The following is a 23,295-nucleotide window of genomic DNA, read 5'->3' on the forward strand; positions in this document are numbered from 1 at the left end:
GCGGCCGCGACCCTTCACGGGGGTCCCTCATTCTCGGACCCGATGGTGGTCGTGTGTGGGGGTTCCTAGGGTCTAGGGGCAAAAATAATTTTACTTCTGGGTGCCCTAGAAGCTAAGTTTCCCACGCCAATTGTAGTGGAACTTGAACTCCGTGTGATCAAAGCTCTCTTTAAGAAAATGTTTCCGCTCTTGAGGTTTGGATGGCTGCCAACCCGTTCCTGGAGGTCGGCGACGAGGAATCCCCATTGAAATGGATGGCTCCATTGACTTACAATGGGGAACCGCCGCTCCTCCTCTCGGGCGCCACCTGCAGGTCTTCTACCGAAACAGGCCCAAATTGCCGGAATCTCCATAAGGTTGCATTGGGCTGCAATGACAACTTATGGAGAGCTGCAAAATGGAGCCTGAAAAGGCGGGAAAAGGGAACAAAGGGCTATAAACACTGAATTAACATTAACCTTTTCCCTCCCGCATAGATCCCAGTGTATGTGTTGGTGCAAACACTGGAATGGGAACAACACACATTTACAGGGGAATATACATTTGGGTACCGAAGCAGGGTAAAAACACATTACTGGACCGCAGTCCAGTTAACCCCTTGCTTCCCAAGTGAGAGCAGGGGGTGGCCAAATGGGGTATAACCCCTTTAATACTGGTCCAAACCCCTCTCCCATGACACCTAGTAACTCCCCGTGGGAGAAATTGTGAACCTGACCCCACATACCATAGACTGTAGGGAAGTTATAGAAGTCAAGTACATCTGCAATACGCAGTAAATGGTGCCGAAGTAATGGGTTGTGGGCTCCATCCGACACTGAAGCAGTGAATGCAGTTTGTCGCATAGACCAATGTTCAAAGGTGTAAAAATCTCTACAATTAACGCCTCAGCAAAACCCTTAGTGTAAAATGTAATTGTTACTTTTACATATATGATTTGTGTATACCTTGGTTAGTACTATTTTAGTCCGCACGCAGAATTTGTGAAATTAAGATGCATAACTAATAATTGTTTGAGAGACAACTAATAATCTCCACACGATGACTATAGAGCAACTGATGTGTGTATGTTTTACTTTAGATCCTGAAGTACATCCTCAAAATGAAGACTACTGGGGACACGTGAACCCCATTGGTCCTCGAGCCTGCTATGATGAGGGCAAAAGAGTGGCAGAAACCATGTGCTATGCTTACATGAAACAGGTGGGTTGTGTGAGGAGACATTTTTACAGAGAGCAGTGAGTTTGAGGAACAATTTTAAAAATTGATGGTGACCACCAAGTATTGTTCACACACTTCTCATCCAAACTTGTTTTGTTATGTGACATGGTATGACCACTAAAGTGTTGTTTATTTGTACTGTATAATCTAATTAATGGGTATGTTTTCTACCTGTTAACTTGCACACCATATTGTAATGTTTGAATTGGTTTCATGCAGGAATGTGGATTTCATCCCCATGCATATTATTTATCTAAGACACAAACCACTACATAATGTAGTTGCAAACTAGATCATCTAACCAAAGATTTCAGAAAGAGCTCCGTTTGTGTGTTTGTAAATGTAGTAGTCCTGGAGAAAACGTATTATTTTCAATCTGTTGGTACCTTTTAATGGACCATCTATAGGGTAAATTGCATCATTTGAATGTTTTACCAATAATTGTTTGAAGACCTCACATTTCAGAGGAGAATAAAGAGCCTTGTAACAAATGTACACACTCTTCTCTGTTGTAGATATATAAAATAAGAGAAAAGCATAGACCTAGTGTAATACTGTTTAATCTAAAGTTGAAAAATCCTTCTTGTATCTTTTCACAAGGATAAAATTAAGACCCCCCCAGAGAGCCAGAATACTGGTGGAACGCATTGGGCAATTTTTTTTAAACCTTTACAGATGGGATACACCCACCCATTTATCCCTGGTTGACCAACACCAGAATTGATGCGAGTCCCAAAATTGGAACCGGAAATGATGACAGAACCAGTGCATTGAGCATGGTGGGGATCGCTGTGTTATGGGACCCTAATTCTATCTTTGTGAGTAGATGTGAGATAGAAAAGGCATGGATAAAGTGTAATACGGTTTAATGTAAAGTAGAAAAATCTATTATGTTTTATATCTACATCGGAGCGGAGAGTGAATACATTTGTTAGAAGGCTCTTTATTAACTTCTGGAATATGCGTGCATCATACATTTACCAAAGTTTTACTAATAATTGTTTGAAGACATCTACACTATATTTTTGTTTTTGTGTCTCACCTACTTTTTCCCCGGTTTGCGCTTCAACTTTTGTTGCTGCTTGGCGTTTGAGACCCATAGGCGGGTCAAGGAGGAACAGTACTTACAGTATATGAAGGGATTATAAAAAAAAAGATGGAACCAATATTAGAACACCTACCTGAAACATTTTCGGAGATTCTGGGGCAGTCGCACAGTAAATGCCTCAACATTGGTTCAACATTTCTGTGAGATTCTTAATGGCCACGACATGGGACATATAAGGTGTTTTCCGCCACCGGAAGACCTGTCGTGTTATAGAAACGCTTCGTCAATATTGGCCTTTGTGCCTTGGCTAGCATCATTCAAGACTTAGGCCGCATCCATAGTGGAACGCGCTAGCTTCCACGCTCCTCCGTGATGTGGCGTCGCGCCTCGAAATACAAACTTGTTTGTATTGCGTAGCGCATGTACACGCGCAACTATGTGCATATGCATTGGCGTCATAGTGGCTCGCGCCGTATCAGCACTATGGATGCAGCCTTAAGTTACACCATCCAACTGTGAAGGAACCAAGAGAGAAAAATACAGCACATCTTCTGCCTTCTTATGTTCAACCTCACTGCTTGGGAAATGTTATCTGACAACTGTGTAAAATTACTGAAGGCTCGAAATACAAATATTTGCAATAGAATACATTAATCACTTCATTTATGGCACCTCTTATAAACAAATAAGACAAGCTACCATTGTCATTGCTTGTTGTACTGTCAGACCTTGTGACAACCCTACAATTTTGTGTTGCTGTCCGTGGTCATGCCCTGCAATGTTGAGGACGTGCAGCTTTTGCTGCCGAGTGCAGCACTTTTTTGGTGGTCTATTTGGCAGCTATTATGTACTGTTCTAAGCATGGTTAAACACATACTGTGTTTGCTTGCACTTAACAAGATGTATCATTTTAAAGCTGCAGCACTGAGGCCTTCCGCTAAGAAATAATAGTGCACGGATTTATCTTGCAAAATTCACAGCAGGCATAAGTTTTATAGGGGTCCATGTGAAAATGGATAAGCGAAAAGTGATACTGTGAGTGCTTGTTTGCATGTTATTACCCAGAATCCCTGGCTGCAGTGGAAGCATTTATGCCGAGGGACTGTGGGAAAGGTTGGTGGACATGTGAATGTGCCCATAAGTGGTATTTTTATTTGAAAAATTAATCAGAGAGGATTAAAGGACATCAGCAAATAGAATATAGATAATAATTAGTTATAGTATTAGTGCTGTGGTTTTTTTTATCCTCTGATATCACTAGGAGCCTATTATCTGTATTGTCTGACCCGATGTTCTTGCTGTTGACAGGAAGGCGTGGAGGTCAGAGTGGCTCGGATATTTAATACCTTTGGCCCACGCATGCACATGAACGATGGCAGAGTTGTCAGTAACTTTGTTCTGCAGGCACTACAGGGAGAGCCTCTAACTGTAAGTATACATTATGTCATAATCTCTCATGCAGTGTGCTGAAGGTCAGCCTGGGGTGCACTAATTAAAAAAAAAAAGCAAGCACAAATGAAGTGTCCATTTTGTTCCACAGCTGGTGCTTGATGACCTTTGCAAACCTGCAGTACGTTGCAAGCATATCCAGCTCCAAACATATGTAATTCCTGGGAGGTTTTTAATTGGTGATGTAACTATAAGAGTGTTCAAAAGATTTCCTGAATTCGTCATTGTTTTATTGCATGGCCAAGAAATGCATACTTACTAGTGTGATAAAAGTTTAACTGATGGGCCATCCTAGACCGCTTTCTCTAAATATCGTCACGTCATGCAGTCTGCAAAGCATCTAGCTGTATCTGGAGCTTTACTGGCGTATAACAGAACCTGTGCAATAGTGTAGTGGCAAAGTGAAAACAGGCGCAAACTGATAAAGGTGTTCACTATATATAAAGCGAAAAGACAAATTAATACTTCAAATGAGTAAGTAAGACAATCAAATAACACAAAAAGTGAATATGTGATATAGGAATATAACATATATATACTGTATCACCCCCTGCTCAGACCCACTGGAAGGGGTAGTCTTCAATCCTCCCCAATGTAAGCAGTAGTAGACACGAAATCCAGGGGGAGCATAGGGAAGAAACAAAAACAGATCTAAGTGCAATGGGAATATGATAATAGGGTTCTATGAATCTTGGCTCCTGAAGAGTGGCTACTTACAAGATGTAAGATTAATAACAGCAGTGTTGACAATCAGTCAGTGGTAGATGTTTTTAATGTGGCATTCGTCAGGGCAGCTCATGTACTCAGGCGGGTATGTCCCAAGTGAAAGAGAGAAAAACAGATTTGCATAGCGCAGATCAACCAAGGTATAAAAAACTTTTATCTAGGTAAAAAATGCACTCGCAATATATTGAAAAAAAGCGGGCATGTCACACTTAATAAGTGTACAGGAGGATATCATCACCCAGCTGGCTCACCATCCCAAGACTCTCCGTCCTCCGTCTCTGCCTCTGCTCCTCTGCGTTCCCGCACGGCTCGGCGTCTGACGTCAGATCCGGTATCGTCTATTGGTGGGGGCTGGACCTTCCATGACTCCACCCCAGACTGCTCCGTAGGAAAGACTCCCACTCAACGCGTTTCGCTACGTTCTCACGTCTGCTTCGTCAGGAGTGTAAACTCTTAAGGTCACATTGCATCTCTTTATAGCTTGGTTGCTAATTAGTTTATTCCTTAAGGCGCTTTTGGGGTTAATATTAGATTCTGGATCAAAGGCATAATCAGAGGTGATCCCTCTGTGATGATACAGAAGTATTCAAATGAAATTAGTTAAGCTAAATTTAAACTACACTATTCTCATTTTAACTGATACGCTTGTATGATACATATAGGAGACATGTGTCTGTATAAAATAGGTAAGTAAAATATATAAAATAAATGGACGGGTAAATTCTGACATATATAAGTTCTAAAATGAAACCCAATGATTTAGACCGGCGCTAGACAAAAAGTGCAGTGATAAAGTGATAAATTCACAAAAGAAGTGTAGCTAAAACGATTTCTCAACCTTCCTATGGGGAATATGTACAGATTCCCCTCAAGTAGAATGGACGCAGGTGTTTGGAAGGGAGCAATGGTTGCAGGAACACCCCAAAAATAAAATACAAAAAATGATTGTGCAGTATATTATGATATTAGAGACAGAGGGAAATCTTGGCTCTATAGATTGCCTACTTACAACAAATAGGTAGAAAAACAGCGTATGGATAGACCAGATGGTATATTGCAGACCGCAATTTGCAGGATCCCAAGCGGCTGGAGGTGTACAATAAGTACATATAAAACGTACACTTTTGAGGTATAGTGAGCGTATCAAAAGTACTCAAAAGTAAACGCTATGTGTACATTTTATATGTACTTATTGTAAGTACATTTCCTATTCCGTTTTTAAACCATAAACTGATTTGTTTGATCTGCACCATGGTTTTTCTCCGCTTTTCCTGTGGTATCCCTACCTGAGTGAGATCTCCTTCACCTCCAGCCGCTTGGGATCCTGCAAATTGCGGTCTGCAATATACCATCTGGTCTATCCATACGCTGTTTTTCTACCTATTTGTTGTAAGTAGGCAATCTATAGAGCCAAGATTTCCCTCTGTCTCTAATATCATAATATACTGCACAATCATTTTTTGTATTTTATTTTTGGGGTGTTCCTGCAACCATTGCTCCCTTCCAACCACCTGCGTCCATATATAAATTCTAACACATGAAAAATCTAACATATGGGAATATATGTATCATACAAGCGTATCAGTTAAAATGAGAATTAATTGTGTAGTTTAAATTTAGCTTAACTAATTTGTTTAATAATATGTGTTCTATCTTCCTCTATTAGAAATCTTGCCTCATATATGTATTTTTATAAGCATATCAGCTATAATGAGCTTTAATTGTTTAGTTTAATTATTTTATAACTAATTTGTATAATAATATGTATTCCATAACTATTTTATAATTAATTTGTATAATTATATGCGTTATGTCTTCCTCTATTAGAATCAACTGTATTAGGAATTTTTATTTATATGTATAATTATTAACTTAAGTTTTGTCGTTTCTAAATATGCTCTTTGCCTCACTCCCTTATGTATTTCATTTGAATACTTCTGTATCATCACAGAGGGATCACCTCTGATTATGCCTTAGATCCAGCATCTAATATTAACCCCAATAGCGCTTTAAGGAATTAACTAATTAGCAACCAAGCTATAAAGAGATGCAATGTGACCTTAAGACTTTACACTCCTGACGAAGCAGACGTGAGAACGTAGCGAAACGCGTTGAGTGGGAGTCTTTCCTACGGAGCAGTCTGGGGAGGAGTCACGGAAGGTCCAGCCCCCACCAATAGACGATACCAGATCTGACGTCAGACGCCGAGCCGTGCGGGAACGCAGAGGAGCAGAGGCAGAGACGAAGGAGGACGGAGAGTCTTGGGATGGTGAGCCAGCTGGGTGATGATATCCTCCTGTACACTTATTAAGTGTGACATGCCCGTTTTTATTCAATATATTGTGAGTGCATTTTTTACCTAGATAAAAGTTTTTTTTATACCTTGGATGATCTGCGCTATGCAAGTCTGTTTTTCTCTCTTTCACTTGGGACATACCCGCCTGAGTACCTGAGCTGCCCTGACGATTGCCACATTTAAAACATCTACCACTGACTGTCAACACTGCTGTTATTAATCTTACATCTTGTAAGTAGCCACTCTTCAGGAGCCAAGATTCATAGAACCCTATTATCATATTCCCATTGCACTTAGATCTGTTTTTGTTTCTTCCCTATGCTCCCCCTGGATTTCGTGTCTACTAGTATAACAGAACCTAGCAGTATTTATATTCTGCCTCTAATTTATATCCCAATACAACCAATCATAACCACTAAAATAAAAGCAACAAACTCCCACGATCGCGTGTCCATCTACTGTGTGTACATAGCACTTCATAGCAGCAATGCACGTGACATAATAATATAACACATAATGTGAATAAGCGCAAGATCCATGGAAACCTATTCTAATCGGTGCACTGATAACAATCCAATATAAATGCTCTCTTAATATGAAATAGATCAATATCAAAATACAATTAAATCCATTAAAAAAATAACACAAATTAAAGTTATTCTGTCAAAATAATTGGAACTATAAAATATCAATACATAATATATAACCAGCAAGCAATCCGACATGGATGTAGCCGGAAGATAACACCACTTATAAGCCCTTATTTCTTATCTGATATTTTGGACTTGAAATGTATTGATTTTGTTTCTGGATTTGATCTGTTTGTTATTAAAATAGCATTAATTATGGGTTTTTTAGTTTTGTTTTTGTTTTGTTTTTTAGTGCTCCTTTATTTTTGACTTTTTTTAATTATAATTTTAAAGCCGATTTTGTAGTGTGTGTTTTGGAATAATATAACTAGTTACTATATACCAGAGCAAAAAAATGAATACAATAGTACAGTAAGTGTAGTCTTTTTAGATAGTTGAAGTTTTTCTGTCTGTTGCAATGATGAAAGCCCACAGAATGTTGCTGAATTTAGTTAGAAGGTATTAAGCCGCAGAAAAAGCAGGTGCCTTCCCTGTAATTGGAGTCTTGAGAAGTAATGGCGCTCTGTGTCTGTACATATCACATGGATCTGTGGGTAATAAGGTTTTGCTTTTGTTTTTTAGATGAAACAAAACTTTATACTAAGCAGCTCTCAAAAGTCAGACCTTGAAGTTGGCTATCATTTTTTTTTTTTTTTTTACTTGTTTGTTAGATTTTAATGATCGACTCGATGTGGCTGTAAACCTCTTTACAAAAGACACAAGATAATACAGTGATGTTTCACTTGTTTACAACTGCAACTAAAAACACTATTTTAATGTAAGCTAGAACAAGTTGCTAATTTGTTCTGTGTAAATGTATATACTCTGTGTGCACATAGATATAGTAATAATGTTTTTCTTGTGTAGCACTGACCGTCCTGCCCCGTAGAGGTTACATTCTATTTTTGGTGCCTGAGGCACAGGGAGATTGTGGCTTACCCAAGGTCACAAGGAGTTGAACCAGGTCCTTATTCAAACTCCATGCCATTGTTATCACTCAGTGCCTTTACGCACTGAGCCACTCATTCAGCCGATGTTATTGAAATTCATGCCAATGCCCTTGGTCCTAAGCTTCTGCTTGGAGTAAGCTTGAATAAAGTTATAGAGGAGGCTTACATGCTAATATTTGTATCATAGCACAGCTTGATCTTCTGCCCTCAGGCCAGCTGGAAGCTCTTCAGAGGTCTCTCAGGGGACACTCCTGTTATAGTTGGACTTGCAGATGTCATATGTATTTAACTACTTGACACACAAACAATGTATGTCCTGCAATATGTTTCCAAATAAACCTTCTACCCAACCCGATCAGGATTTCTGGCAAAACAAAAAAGTGAAATAAAGCATAGTTTTGGCAGGATGACCATAAGGTTTTTGCCTAAGGTTACACACTTGTTGAATGAAAGCAATTAACTATCGGCCTTGCCAGAATTGTAATTGAAATAAAACAGCCGGTCTTACTCTGTTATACACACACGTATACACACACACGCTCGCACACATACACACACACACACACACACACACAGTTGTGTAAAAAAGAAAGTGCACCCTCTTTGAATTCTATGCTTTTACATATCGGGACATAATAACAATCATCTGTTCCTTAGCAGGTCTAAAAATTAGGTATATACATCCTCAGATGAACAACACATGACATATTACCCCGTGTCATGATTTATTTAACAAAAATAAATCCAAAATGGAGAAGCTATGTGTGAAAATATAAGTACACCCTTACTGCTTCCATAGGAATTAAGATGCTAAGTAGCAGACAGGTGCTGCTAATCAAATTCCCTTGATTAATTGATCATCAACAAGTGTGACCATCTCTATAAAAGCCGAAGTTTTAGCAGTTTGCTGGTCTGGATTCAGGTGTGTGTTAACACAATGCCAAGGAGGAAAGACATCAGCAATGATCTTAGAGAAGCAATTGTTGCTGCCCATCAATCTGGGAAGGGTTATAAGGCCATTTCCAAACCATTTAAAGTCCATCATTCTACAGTGAGAAAGATTATTCAAAAGTGGAAAACATTCAAGACCGTTGCCAATCTTCCCAGGAGTGGACGTTCCAGCAAATTCACCCCAAGGTCAGACCGTGCTATGCTCAGAGAAATTGCAAAAAACCCAAGAGTTACATCTCAGACTCTACAGGCCTCAGTTAGCATGTTAAATGTTAAAGTTCATGACAGTACAATTAGAAAAAGACTGAACAAGTATGGTTTGTTTGGAAGGGTTGCCAGGAGAAAGCCTCTTCTCTCTAAAAACATGGCAGGATGGCTTAGGTTTGCAAAGTTGCATCTGAACAAACCACAAGATTTCTGGAACAATGTCCTTTGGACAGACGAGACCAAAGCGGAGATGTTTGGCCATAATGTACAGCGCCACGTATGGCGAAAACCAAACACGGCATATCAGCACAAACACCTCATACCAATTGTCAAGCACGATGTTGGAGGGGTGATGATTTGGGCTTGTTTCGCATTGAGTCGACCATGAATTACTCTGTATACCAAAGTATTCTAGAGTCAAATGTGAGGCCATCTGTCCGACAGCTAAAGCTTAGCCGAAATTGGGTCATGCAACAGGACAATGATCCCAAGCACACCAGCAAATCTACAACAGAATGGCTGAAAAAGAAAAGAATCAAGGTGTTGCAATGACCCAGTCAAAGTCCAGACCTGAACCCGATTGAAATGCTGTGGCTGGACCGTAAGAGAGCTGTGCATAAACAAATGCCCACAAACCTCAATGAACTGAAGCAATGTTGTAAAGAAGAGTGGGCCAAAATTCCTCCACAACAATGTGAGAGACTGATAGTCATACAGAAAATGATTACTTCAAGTTATTGCTGCTAAAGGGTTTTCTACAAGCTATTGAATCATAAGGTATACTTAGTTTTTCACACATGGCTTCTCCATTTTGGCTTTATTTTGGTTAAGTAAATCATGACACGGTGTAATATGTCATGTGTTGTTGTTCATCTGAGGTTTTATTTACCTAATTTTAAGACCAGCTAAGGAACAGATGATTGTTATGTCCTGATATGTAAAACCGTAGAATTCAAAGAGGGTGTACTTTCTTTTTCACACACACTCGCACACATGCATATACACACTCGCACACATGCATATTCACACTCGCGCACACGCACACATATATAAATATATCTGACCAATAACAAAATGTAACGTGATTCTAAGGTGTTTTTTTAAATCTGATCTCCATGTCATTCCTTACTTGTAGGTCTATGGTTCAGGGTCCCAAACAAGAGCCTTTCAATACGTCAGGTAAGTTTTTATCTTTGTGTCGTATTCTTATTAATTAATACACTGGTTTCTTTATGGTGACATGATGCATGCCATGAAATTAGTCCTATGTTTAAATAGCAATACATGCAGAGTAAATTTCTGCCATCATTTATTAATGTATAGTAATACCTCCTGCTCTGTGCTATGACCATCGCTGCCCCTCGTAGACACCCACTTTTTAACGGATAAGTTTCTTTTGTATAGTCGTGTATTTTAACGTCCGTTTTTGCCGTTTCCCATGGAAAAGCCGCATCCTGGTCTGCTGACCAGTGCCATGTCTACATCAGCTGTCTCCCACTGTGTAAAGCGTGCTGGCGTAGTAGTGCTGGCGTAGTAGTGCTGGCGTAGTAGTGCTGTATCTGACACTTCTGTTGTAAAACAATTACACAAGTTGTCTAAACATGCAAGAGAATGTGAATGATTAGTCTGCATCCATTTCCTATCAATCTATGCTAGTTACGTTAATCATGGTCCAAGATCTTTGAAGTTCAATAAATTTAAGATGGGATACACTACTAGTCCCATCAGGTGATATGGGGGCAGTAGACGCAACATTAGCGTCAAGCTACATTGTTTATCAAATATTTATTTTTCATTTATCCTGCCAAAAAAAATTTAAATAATTATGCTCGTGTTTTGTTTATGGCATCAATCACCTGTACTTTAAATGTATGTTTGTGCCTGTGCACTATTGCACCTTGACTTTGTGAAAGCATTGGTTATGGGACTACTGTGTTGGCCATTGTTTTTTGTCTGTTGCTGCCCTCTAGTGCCAAGTGATGATAGAGATTTTACATTATGTTTGCAATATTGTGCCTGGCAAATTACCCCAGATTTCTGCTTTTTTTCTATACAACACATTTGCATTATATCATTAATTTTCTGCTTTGAAGTGTGGTGAAGTAGAAAGATGCTGCATTTTTCGAAAGACACCAATGTAAGCCCTTGTTTGTTAAAATTTTCTTTGAACAAACAAAATATGACCGATTCTACACAGATGCAGTGCTACGCCGGGCGGAGAAACGAAGCCAGATTTTTGCTATGGTGTAATCCGGTGTTTTCCAACCCCCTTTTTTTTTTTTGGCTAAGGAACCCGATGGGAAATTCTGCGTAACTTGAACCCGCTCTTAATAGCGCGTCTGAGATCAGATCATTGTAAGGGTCCCAGACCCCCTCTAATAGCGCGTCTGAGATCAGATCATTGTAAGGGTCCCAGACCCCCTCTAATAGCGCGTCTGAGATCAGATCATTGTAAGGGTCCCAGACCCCCTCTAATAGCGCGTCTGAGATCAGATGCATTGTAAGGGTCCCAGACCCCCTCTAATAGCGCGTCTGAGATCAGATGCATTGTAAGGGTCCCAGACCCCCTCTTATAGCGCGTCTGAGATCAGATCATTGTAAGGGTCCCAGACCCCCTCTAATAGCGCGTCTGAGATCAGATCATTGTAAGGGTCCCAGACCCCCTCTAATAGCGCGTCTGAGATCAGATCATTGTAAGGGTCCCAGACCCCCTCTAATAGCGCGTCTGAGATCAGATCATTGTAAGGGTCCCAGACCCCCTCTAATAGCGCGTCTGAGATCAGATGCATTGTAAGGGTCCCAGACCCCCTCTAATAGCGCGTCTGAGATCAGATGCATTGTAAATTCTTCTGTATTTGGTACAATTTTAAAATGACCTGAAAATTACAGGGAACTTTTTAGGACTACTAGGAACCCTGGTTAATGCAAAATAGATTACACCAGTGTTTTTCCGAGATATGTAACAATCTGTAAGTGACCTCCATGGTCTATTACGGGGAGAAGGTCTATCGTACAGTAATGTGACTGAATGCACAGAAGCTGTTGGTACTTGATGGCTGAGTGGTGTGTGATGTTAACAAAGAAGCCTAAATGTTCTTCTTCTTCTTGCAGTCTAACAGTATTTAAAATGTGCACTTTATTGCAATTGCTTTCCATGTAAAAACGTGTGCTAATCAATCAATACGTACCTGAACAAAACAAATATCCCATGGATGCATAATCGTCTGGTAGAACTCATTGTTATGAAGAAAATAAGTATATTGAAGTGGCATTTTGCCCCAATTCATAATACTTGACTTGAGGGTTGCTGGGGCACAGCAGGAAAAGCTTGTATAGGTCACTTCACATCACCACTACACCTGATATATATGTTACGTTGTGTGTGTGTGTGTGTGTGTGTGTGTGTGTGTGTGTGTGTGTGTGTGTGTGTGTGTGTGTGTGTGTGTGTGTGTGTGTGTGTGTGTGATGTTGAACATTTCAGCACAAAAGATGTGTGCTGAAGCAGCAGGTCACCAGTTTCTCATGTAGCAATATCAAAGATCTTCAATCTGCAAGAATCCATCTGCACATACCCTGTCATGGCTAGCTCAGACATTTTTGTTTCTAAATGAATATGTTGGAGGTTTAATATAAAAATCTCCCAGCTGCAAAATTGGAACCATACCCCATATTTAGCTCGTATTTTCCTAGGTAAATCTAGTGCCATCTTCTGCAACAACATTGCCCCAGGTTTGCAGGCGAAAATGTCCCCCAATGTGGTTTTGCATCTTCAATAAAATGAATGTGTCTCTTGTCTTTCAGTGACTTGATAAATGGGTTGGTGGCTTTGATGAACAGCAATGTCAGCAGCCCTGTGAATTTGGTATGTCCTTGTCTCCAAGCGTCTTATTATTTTACCTCCCTGTGCCTCTATTTCAAATGAAACGTATTAGCCAGTGCTGTTTACCTAAGCCTTTTTCATAGTTATGGGGCATTAAATACTGTTAACATTTTGAAACCATTGGAAATGTAAACGTAGCATGACCTTGTAGCAAATGTTTCATTACATATAGTATAGTCACATACAGATGCAGCCACCCGTATATGATCACTTGCCTGGGTAAAAACTAAGGCATCTCACAGTAAATGCCTCCACAGTTCTGTGAGATTTCTGCAGCCAGATTAATGGCCCATCGGATTAATACTGCAGGGACCCGCCGCTGTGTTAATCCGATGGGCCATTAGTCTGGCTGCAGAAATCTCACAGAAATGTTGCGGTTTATTGGGAGGTTGCCCAGATTTTCCAAGGCAAGTGATCGGATACTGGTGGCTGCATAGCTTGGTTGATGGATTTGAGCAACTCCAGAAGGAAAGCTTGAAACAATGGAATCTTTGTAAATGGAGTGAAGGGAAAAAATTGAACTGGCTGTTCAATAATAATAATAATAATAAGTGTACGTGAAAATGTGAACAGCTTTAAGCATTTCAGAGAGAAATTACAAAACTGGAGTGATGAGGAAAAATAGCAAAGCAGGTTCAAGTTGCATTTCCCGCTACTCCTCCAACTTTCTGTTTGTTAAAGAATTGTAAATCCATATGGCTGTTATCCACGGGACAAAAGGAAGCTGCAGTGTCAACAGAGCATGATATTGCAGCTTCCTGTTGGATGACAAAATACACAGATTCCCAACAAGCTCTGAGAAACCCCAACCATTACCACATAATATATATGTGCATATAAGTGTCAAAAGGAGTGCTAGTGGGCGTGGCTAAATGTATACAACAAAACAAACAAAGATGCCCAAAGCTACTTCCAATGTGACAAAAATACACAGTGCAATACCTATATATCTCTTGTAAAAGGGTCATTTAATTTAACCCTTTGGCCAAAGCGTCTTAAGCCTGCTGCCACTTACAGTACAAGGCATGACCGTAGCAGGGCCTAACACTCACCTGGGTTAAAATTCTTATTTACCTGTATAATTACAGGAAGAATGATCACATTGGATCTGTCGTAACCTGGCAAAATGAAACTAGCCTGCTAACTTGGAAAGTGGGGTGGGGCAAGCTTAAACCTTGGCGGGGAAGGCCACTACCCTCCCATAAGCAGCTGAAACCAGCTGCACACAGTTAACAAAACACACATTCCCCAGCAGCCATCTTTGAAGTTACTTGAGTACCTTTTTATGCGCCTGTAAAATTCTCGGAAACCTAGGTGCTACTGTAGGACTTGTGCAGCGCCAAGGGGACTCCCTCTCGTTCCAATTCTGTAAGAAGAAAAAGAAGCCAAAGGAGGAGGTGATTGTAGCTTTAAATAAGCAATCACCCCTCCCCCCCCCCACTCCCCTTACATATATTTTTTTACCACCATTTTTTCTCTACAGGATGGGAACTGGGAGGCCCCAGCTGGAGCTGAGCTATGCTATTTTTAGCTCCAGGGACTCTGTTCCCAAGATACGTACCGGTGAAGATAACTGAATTAAATCTATCTCCAGGGTAAACAAAATGGCTGCCAAATTTTGGGCAAATAGAAAACTGCAGCAACGTCTGTTGCAGCTTATCAAACAGCTGTGTAATTCCCCGTACAAACTAATAAGTGATGACAGTAACTTCAGCAGTTGGTATCTTTGAAGCTGAACTGTACTATATTCAGCTCTCTCCTAAGGACCCCACCGTTCCCATGCTGTAAAACAAAAAAAGTGGAAGTTAGGGGGATTCCTGCTTTAAGACACTGGTTTCCAAACGTTGTTCTGTAGAATCTTGGTGCAGTACAGCAAGTCACCAGGTGTTTTGTAAAATATACAAGGTTACCAAATTCGTCTTTACATATTGCTTTTGTTCTTACTATCTTTTATTTTGTACCCAAATTATTCAAGGAGTTAATCTTCGAAAGTTATAAAATACATTCTGTGTTCTGCAATACTTCAAGTTGAAACATATTGCTGTGTTAGCGATTTGATGCTGAATTTCAGGTTCCACCAGCAATAGAGGATTTAAATAGTCCTTAATATTTGTCATTTGCAATTACATTTTTTAATCTGGTATCATCTCTTCCTCAGGGAAACCCAGAAGAGCACACCATCCTAGAATTTGCCAGATTAATTAAACACCTTGTTGGTGAGTTTTCAGTCTTTCGTTATGTGATTATGAGATGCAGTGGCCATTGTTGATTAAATGTCTAAGCAGCGGCTAATTGAATTGAAGTCTCAGCTCTGAAAGTTTTGCCTGTGGTGTTTTTTATCTTTATGCGCACATGCCTGTGGTTTTTATGGGGAGGTTGGATAATATTAATGAATGCAATATAAGGAATTATGAAAATATGAATTGAATTGCACTTGTTTTTTTTTTTGTTTTTATAGTCAACACATTTTACGTCAACAATAAAACAAATACTACATTGGTTCCTAAAGTTGTGAATGTTTAGATCTGAATCTATTAACCATCTACACACTGCCGTGTGTGACTGACATCACAGAAAGCTTAATTTCATACCCGGCTTATTGTTTGCAGATTAGAAACGCCTCTTTTTTTGTAATACACAGCAGTAACCAGACGCAGAATCTCTGATAAGATTTTCTATGCAAGTGATGAAACGTGCTACTTGCAATGCGAGTTTTCACGTGGAGGCAGCTCGTTCTCATTTACGTATTAATTGCAATGTTCACTACTGCAGTGGAGTTGATGAGTTCTGATTTCCGGCAGGTAGTGGAGGTGAAATCCAGTTCCTTTCAGAAGCTCAGGATGACCCTCAAAGACGGAAACCAGACATCAGAAAAGCCAAGCTATTGCTTACTTGGGAACCTGTGGTATGTACAGTACAGATGGGTGTTGGGCTAAGCAAATAACTCTTCTTTTCATACAAGTTCCTTTTTTGAAATGGAAGATTCACAATCACACATTTTTCAGAAGGAAAGTTTGTCCACTGACCGCTTGGAACTGCAGGGACTTTTACAAACTGCTCTCTCGATACTGAGCTCCTGATGTCATAACCGTAGTGTTCTGGCTTTCACGGGCTGTCTTGGACAAGCCCTGTATGAAAGGCAATTATCAGCCATGATGGAGCTTGTCTTGCCACTTGGAGCTAAACAATAGGAACCCAGATCTTTATGGCATGTCACAGAGAACCTCAAGTTTAAGTGTTCATCCTGCTTTTTTATGATCATTATCTGTTTGGGAAAAGAAACTTTCAATAAAAAAGTAGTGCTACATTCCATTATAGCCAGCGACCAGAAAGGTTTCTGGAACCAATTTTGTAAAGAAAAAGTAAAAGGTTACATGAGGTAAAAGGAAAAACTGAGTTTCAGCAGTATTTTTGTCAAGGTTCTTAAGCAATATCATTGTCAATCCCAGAATGGTTACCAAACTTTATGTAGTTTCATTTTCACTAATAAGCCAGGAGGAACAAAACTTATTGTGCTCAATCTGTATAGCATATTTGAGGAGTTGTATATGATGGTACTGTGTGTGAAATTACCTAGTTGTTGTACTTGTAATGACAATGTAATCACTAGTAGAAAAACAGAATACAAAAATTAACTACTCTACCACACTTTACTGTGGTGTGTTTGTGTGTTTGAGGTTGAAAAATACATGTTTTGTGTAGGTAATGTGTATATCAGGAAAGACTGTCCTGGTATGTGACCAAGGGAATTGATGTATTGAAAAATTAAAGTTGGTAAACTCTTGACTTCCAATAAGCATGCACAGCATTGCAGTGATTTTTGTTCAGTGTGTGTATGTGTGATGATTGAGATTGATATCTATATATAGAAATCAATCAATCAGTGTGTGTGTGTGTGTGTGTGTGTGTGTTTGTGTGTGTCTGTATATATATCTATATATATATATATATATATATATATATCTATATAAATATATATATATATATATATATGTATATATATATATATATATATATATGTACAGTGTTAGCCGAGCATTAATAATCAAAAATAAATAGACAATACCGTTCTGTGGCTAACGAAATGCTTTTATTCTTGCGAGCTTTCGAGATACACTGATCTCTTCTACCGGTGATGTTAAAATGAATGAAGCTAAAAAGAGGGTTTAAACTTTAAAACAGTGCATACTGGAATGTGATCTGTGATGGAAGACAATCCCTGCCCGTAGAGAGAGAGAGAGATTTTTTTTACCTATTTATATTCACATACACACACTCTCACATCACTGACATCCAAGGACATCCATTTTATCACCTCTAGTCATAAACCTCCACGGGGGAGGGATTGTCTTCCATCACGTATCACATTCCAGTATGCACTGTTTTTAAGTTTAAACCCCATTTTTAGCTTCATTCATTGTTACATCGTCGGAAGAATAGATCAGTGTATCTCGAAAGCTTGCAAGAATAAAAGCATTTTGTTAGCTACAGAACGGTATCATCTATTTATTTTTTATATATATATATTATTATTTATTATTATTAATTTGTGTGGAGTGAGAGAGGCACCATATCCTCCAAGGACGCTCTGTTTGGATCCGCTGTTCTGTTGGACTTTGAGATTTTCTCATACATGATGTTATTCTAGCTCTATTTGTGAGTGCACATTTTATATTTTTTCAGCCCGATGAAATTATTTTTATACTTTAACACACCAGGAGTGCGCCAGTTTTCTTTGTCTTTTTGCAGATATTTATGAGGGAGGCATATACAGGGCGAGCAGAGCAGAATGCGATATGAAACTAGGATACCCATCAATATTGTAAATTAAAGCAATGAAAATGAGATTATAGGAGAAATTCCTCCTGTTTATTAGTTCTGCATGTAACTGAATAAACCTCTCTATGTATGAAATCTGACATGTTACAAATTAGGTGACTCCTTCTAATTGTCTGTTCAACACATATATTACAAGTGAAGGTTTGCACATTAATTATAAACCCATTTACTGTTGTCACGCATTGCTATTTCTTTCCTCAGACTGTTTCTTTCCCTTACATTTAATTTGGTATGGTTGTTGCTGTGTAGTTTTTCATTTTTGCGTTGTTCCTTGCTTGTCAGGGCCTGTTGCTTGGGACGTTTTAAAGTGCCGTTGACTTTTTCAGTGTCGCAGCACATTAAATAGGGTTGTAGAATAGATTCTTACATACACAAACTGAAAGAGGATTCAAGTTATTCCATTTGAACTGCTGCAACTTATATAATGATTTGAATGATTCTGTGGCCTTTTCTGCCCTTCTCTGTTAACCATCATAGCAGGGTTTTTTGGTTTTTTTTTTGCTCTCACTGGCTTCATAGCAGTAAAGCTGCTACCCCTGATCCATTAGTCTGAGTGAGCAATTCCATTTAAATGGTTCTTAAATTTTCCTCAGCAAGAGCATTTCACACATTGAATAGGGGCTACTTAATGGACCTTTTTGGTGTTGCCTATTCTAGACCATGAAACCTTTAACAAATTCACTACCAAATGAATATTGTGCGCTCCAGAGCCCTCGACCACCGATGGGGGTGGAGCTGAAGCGCAAAATGGGGTATATGTAGACATTGTGTGTGTGTGTGTTGCAATATAAGGGTTGGAAAGCATTTATGTGCAGAGCAAATATAGCTTCTTCTAAAATATTCGTTTCCGTTGCTCTCCTTTATTCTCTCCCCAGGTCCCACTGGAGGAAGGCTTAAACAAAACCATCCACTATTTCAGCAAAGAGCTTGAATATCAGGCGAACAATCAATACATCCCCAAGCCCAAGCCTGCGAGAATAAAAAAAGGTAGAACGCGGCCCATGTGAACACTCCAGTTAGAAGGATGGCTTATTCAGACGGTTTACAGGATGTAATTTTTTTATTTCTCCCTTTCCCTCTTATTTTTCTTTTACAAGGAAAAAAAGACTTTTAACGGGTATCATGAAGAACATAACTGGAATTTCATCCTGAAGCTTGCTTTAAAGGAATGGATGTGCCTAAAAAAAAAAAAAATTAAATTAAGAACTGCGAACCTTGCCTTGCACTTTTTCAATCTGTCTTTATATGTACAGTAGCGTAGAAAATATCTGTAAGTCCCCCAAGTTTTCTAGACCTTGCTGTGACTTCATGTGTTTTGTCACTGTCTCGGGACAGTTTAACCCGGATGCTGGGGGAGGAGTCGGCAAAGCATTAACTATTTTGGTTCTTCTCTGGCCCCTCTGAAAGCAAAGGGTTTAATTTACTGGTTTCTTTTTGAAGCTGAAGATGATGAAAATGTAAACACGGATGGAAATGCCAATTTTATTTATATATGTTTTAAAAACACACACGATGGGTACTTTAAATATGACACGTTCTATGCATTAAAAGGAGGTAGCAGTATTGTCAAGTGTTTGCACTGACATATCCATGTGTTTTGCTTAACCCCCTGAGTGCTGGAATGGCACTGAGGTGGTTAAGAGCCTGAGAATTTATGTTGAAAAGCTTTACATTTGTTCTTTTGAACCGGCGGGTTTTTTTTTTTTTTTTTTTTTTTCTAAAAGTTTCAGCTTGGCTGTACATTTGAATTTGTAAGCGGTTGTTATGAATACGAATATTTTGAATCACTATTGTGTTGTCACGTGTACACTTGGATATAAAAAAAAGAAAAAAATAATGTATTATCATTTTCTGGTGGTTGAATATGCTATTTTAATAAAATACTGAAAAAAAAGGTTCTGCTTATTTTTTTTATTTTTCTTATTACAAAGTACATATTTCGTAGACAACAGGCTACATTTCAAGTTTATTTAGCAAGTGATGGTCCAAACTTCTGCATCATCTCCTCCAGAAGCCTTAATGACCGGAGTGGCTGAGCCACTGATTGAGTCACCTGTGCTGAAGCAGGGATAGCCTGAAAACCTGACCTTTTGGTGTCCCTTGAGGACTGGAGTTGGCCACCCCTGCTTTAAGTTTTTGTATCTTGCCTTCTACGCATGTCCTGCTATTTGTGTCTTTGTCAACCTTTTTTCACTCTTGCTTCAGAGGTTACCACGGTACACTTTAGACTCCACGTGGTTCTGAGGGAGAGCGCCTCCTTTTTAACCATCTGGACATTTAATATTTTTAAAAAATCAAATCCGCATTGGAAAGTGCAAGAATCGATCTATTAAAGGGAGTAAAATTTTAACTGCAAAAAACAAAATGGTGACTATTGTGTATGGCGCCTTTAAAAAAACAATGACATTGTGGTATCTTGTGACCCTTGCATTAACATGAGCGAATAGGTCCATTTATAAATGCTGTTTAAACATAGCATATATTTTATGTTCTTCTTTCAGCTGCGATTTTGTATCACTGAACACAAAATTACCTTATTGGAGTAATTTTACTATACTTAAACCAAGAATGCTGTGTATTGAATTTACGTGCAGACTATACCCAAGTGAGCTTCATAATTCCAGCCTATTTGTTTCCAGTTTTAATGAGTCTTTGGGGGGGGGGGGTAGGATTTTGAGGGTTAACCCTTATTTCCCTTATGATGTGCCTGGTACAGCATAGGCCCAGCCATTCCAAAGACAGTGTTGACGTCATGGAAAACATTGCTAGTTTTCTAGGGGATAATTGGGCAGACCGCTCAGAACTGGAGGGGAGCCCCCTCAACATATTTTTACATAAACCAGGAGGCGGGGTGGTCATGGGATCGCTCCTGGAGGTAAGGCACTTTATTCGGTATAAATTACCATTCAAGTCAAGCTGGATCAGTTGCGTTACGCTGTAAGGAAGTGAACTTTGAGAATTCCCTCCTGAAAACCTGAAATAATGAAAAACATGTAGGCAAGTCCGTCATTTGTATTCAGAAACAAGCCAATTAAATTAGTATAAGTAAACTCTGCATTGGTACAACCAAAAACAAACACAAAGAGCCCAGTGCTACATCCAATGGCAAAAATACACATTTCAATATTTAGTATTGAATAATTGGGTCATTTAGTGGGCCAAAGCATTGTAAGCCTGTGAGCCCCTCCAAGGCATGACCATAGTTCACAGGTCCTAACACTGATTTAAAATTCTTAATAACCTGTACAATGCTAGGAAGAATGATCATAATTGATCTGTCATAATCAGCTGCATGGTTCTAAATCTGATTGAAATTCTTATTTACCTGGACAATACCGGGAAGAATGCTGTGTATTAGATCTGTCGCAATCAGCTGCATGCAAAGACCTGTGCATATGGAAAGTGGGATGGGGCGAGCTTTAAACCTGGGAGGGAGGGGCCAACCTCCCAAACAGCTGAGAACCAGCTGGACAAAGTTAACAAACACACAGATACCCAGTAAGCTCATTTAAGCCCCAAAAGTTACCACAATATATATATATATATATATATATATATATATATATATATACTGTATATATACTGTATATATACTGTATATATATAAATGTCAAAAAGAAGTGCTACTGGGCATGGCAATATATACTACAAGCAAACACAAACAGAGCCCAGTGCTACATCCAATGGCAAAAATACACAGTGAAATACCTATATATCTCTTGAATAAAAGGGTCATTTAGTTTAATACTTTGGCCAAAGCATTGTAAGCCTGTGAGCCCCTCCAAGGCATGACCATAATTCACAGGTCCTAACACTAAATGACCCTTTTATTCAAGAGATATATAGGTATTTCACTGTGTGTTTTTGCCATTGGATGTAGCACTGGGCTCTGTGTGTGTTTGTAGTATATCTTGCCATGCCCATTAGCACTCCTTTTTGACATTTATATACATATGTGTTGTGGTAACTTTTGGGGCTTAAATGAGCTTACTGGGTATCTGTGTGTGGATTTGGTACAACCAAATACTGTTTATAATTTAAGTGTATATGGCAGACGTCTAAAGAAGTTTTATTTCATTAATTTGGCAGCTGAAGCCTGTTATTGTGGGGGTGGGAGAAACGATTCCTGTTGGCTTACTATAAATTCTTCCCTTCATGCCTTTCTTGCCTACATACAGTAGAAAAGATCAAACCACCTCTGGTTTTTTTTTTCTTCCACACAACTTATTACAGGGATGGGACTTCAAATAAATCCTAGCAGGAAGTAGTGATGATCCTTGGTCTTTGTATGTGGAAAACGTGAATATCATTTTATCGCCAAACTGGTTTTGGTCTGATTTGCAGTTTTCTTAAGGTTAAGTGGATATGAAGCTCATGCAAACAGCCCATTTTCTTACCTACTTACTATCACCACAACGTGTGTGTGTGTGTGTGTGTGTGTGTGTACGTAACAGGCCAAAATTGTTGCTTCTGTAACATAGCCAAGACCCGCCCTATCCTCTGTCAATCTACTGCTAAAACTCCAATGCATGCCCTAATCCTCAACCGTCTGGATTATTGGAATCTGCTAAAAGGCCTCACTGCCTAACAACTTTCTCCTTTGCAATCTATCCAAAATGACCTGCAAGGCTCTCCAATCTTCTACTCCTCCCAACATACTGGCTTTGTTCTCTCATTATGTCCCTGCTTGTCTCCTGCGCTCTAACTGTAATTGTTTACTTTCCATCCCTTTCACCTACTTCTCTCTTGCTTTTTTTTTTTCATTTTTTTTCCTCACTGGCCCTTACCTGTGGAACTCCCTCACACTCAGTTTACGCCAGTGCCTTCTCTCTCCACTGTTAAGTCAAACCCTAAAACTCCTCCCTTAAATGTAAACATTTAAAAAACCTAGACTTGTGGCTTTTGTCCCACACCCACAGTCACTCCTACCAACCATTGTGGACTAAAAATGTTAAACACTTAGGAACCAGCTAGAAATATTAAGTGCCAAAGTTTTGTTGGGAGGACTGGGGGATTGCACCACTCACGTCTGTTCCGGCCTCCTCTCCCCTTAACCCCTCAACATTGGCTTCTAAAAATTAACCTCCCCACCCCTGCGGCAA

At 39.3% G+C, this 23,295-nt stretch overlaps 1 protein-coding gene across 3 annotated transcripts in view; it reads left to right on the forward strand.

Annotated features, from left to right (window-relative positions):
• UXS1 (UDP-glucuronate decarboxylase 1) overlaps positions 1-19,904 on the forward strand; it is a 73,327-nt gene extending 53,423 nt beyond the window's left edge. For 2 of the 3 annotated variants that reach the window (XM_075590361.1, XM_075590363.1), the window contains exons 9-15: positions 1,079-1,200; positions 3,575-3,694; positions 10,610-10,653; positions 13,276-13,336; positions 15,513-15,570; positions 16,156-16,259; positions 19,069-19,904. In XM_075590361.1, the coding sequence (XP_075446476.1) occupies positions 1,079-1,200; positions 3,575-3,694; positions 10,610-10,653; positions 13,276-13,336; positions 15,513-15,570; positions 16,156-16,259; positions 19,069-19,200 (641 nt within the window). In that variant the 3' untranslated portion in view covers positions 19,201-19,904. The remainder of the gene's footprint in view (positions 1-1,078; positions 1,201-3,574; positions 3,695-10,609; positions 10,654-13,275; positions 13,337-15,512; positions 15,571-16,155; positions 16,260-19,068) is intronic. The other variant, XM_075590362.1, reaches the window with a different exon arrangement.
• The last annotated feature ends 3,391 nt before the right edge of the window (positions 19,905-23,295 follow it).

Source organism: Ascaphus truei, chromosome 3 (genome assembly GCF_040206685.1).
Source record: "Ascaphus truei isolate aAscTru1 chromosome 3, aAscTru1.hap1, whole genome shotgun sequence".
Taxonomy (NCBI): domain Eukaryota; kingdom Metazoa; phylum Chordata; class Amphibia; order Anura; family Ascaphidae; genus Ascaphus; species Ascaphus truei.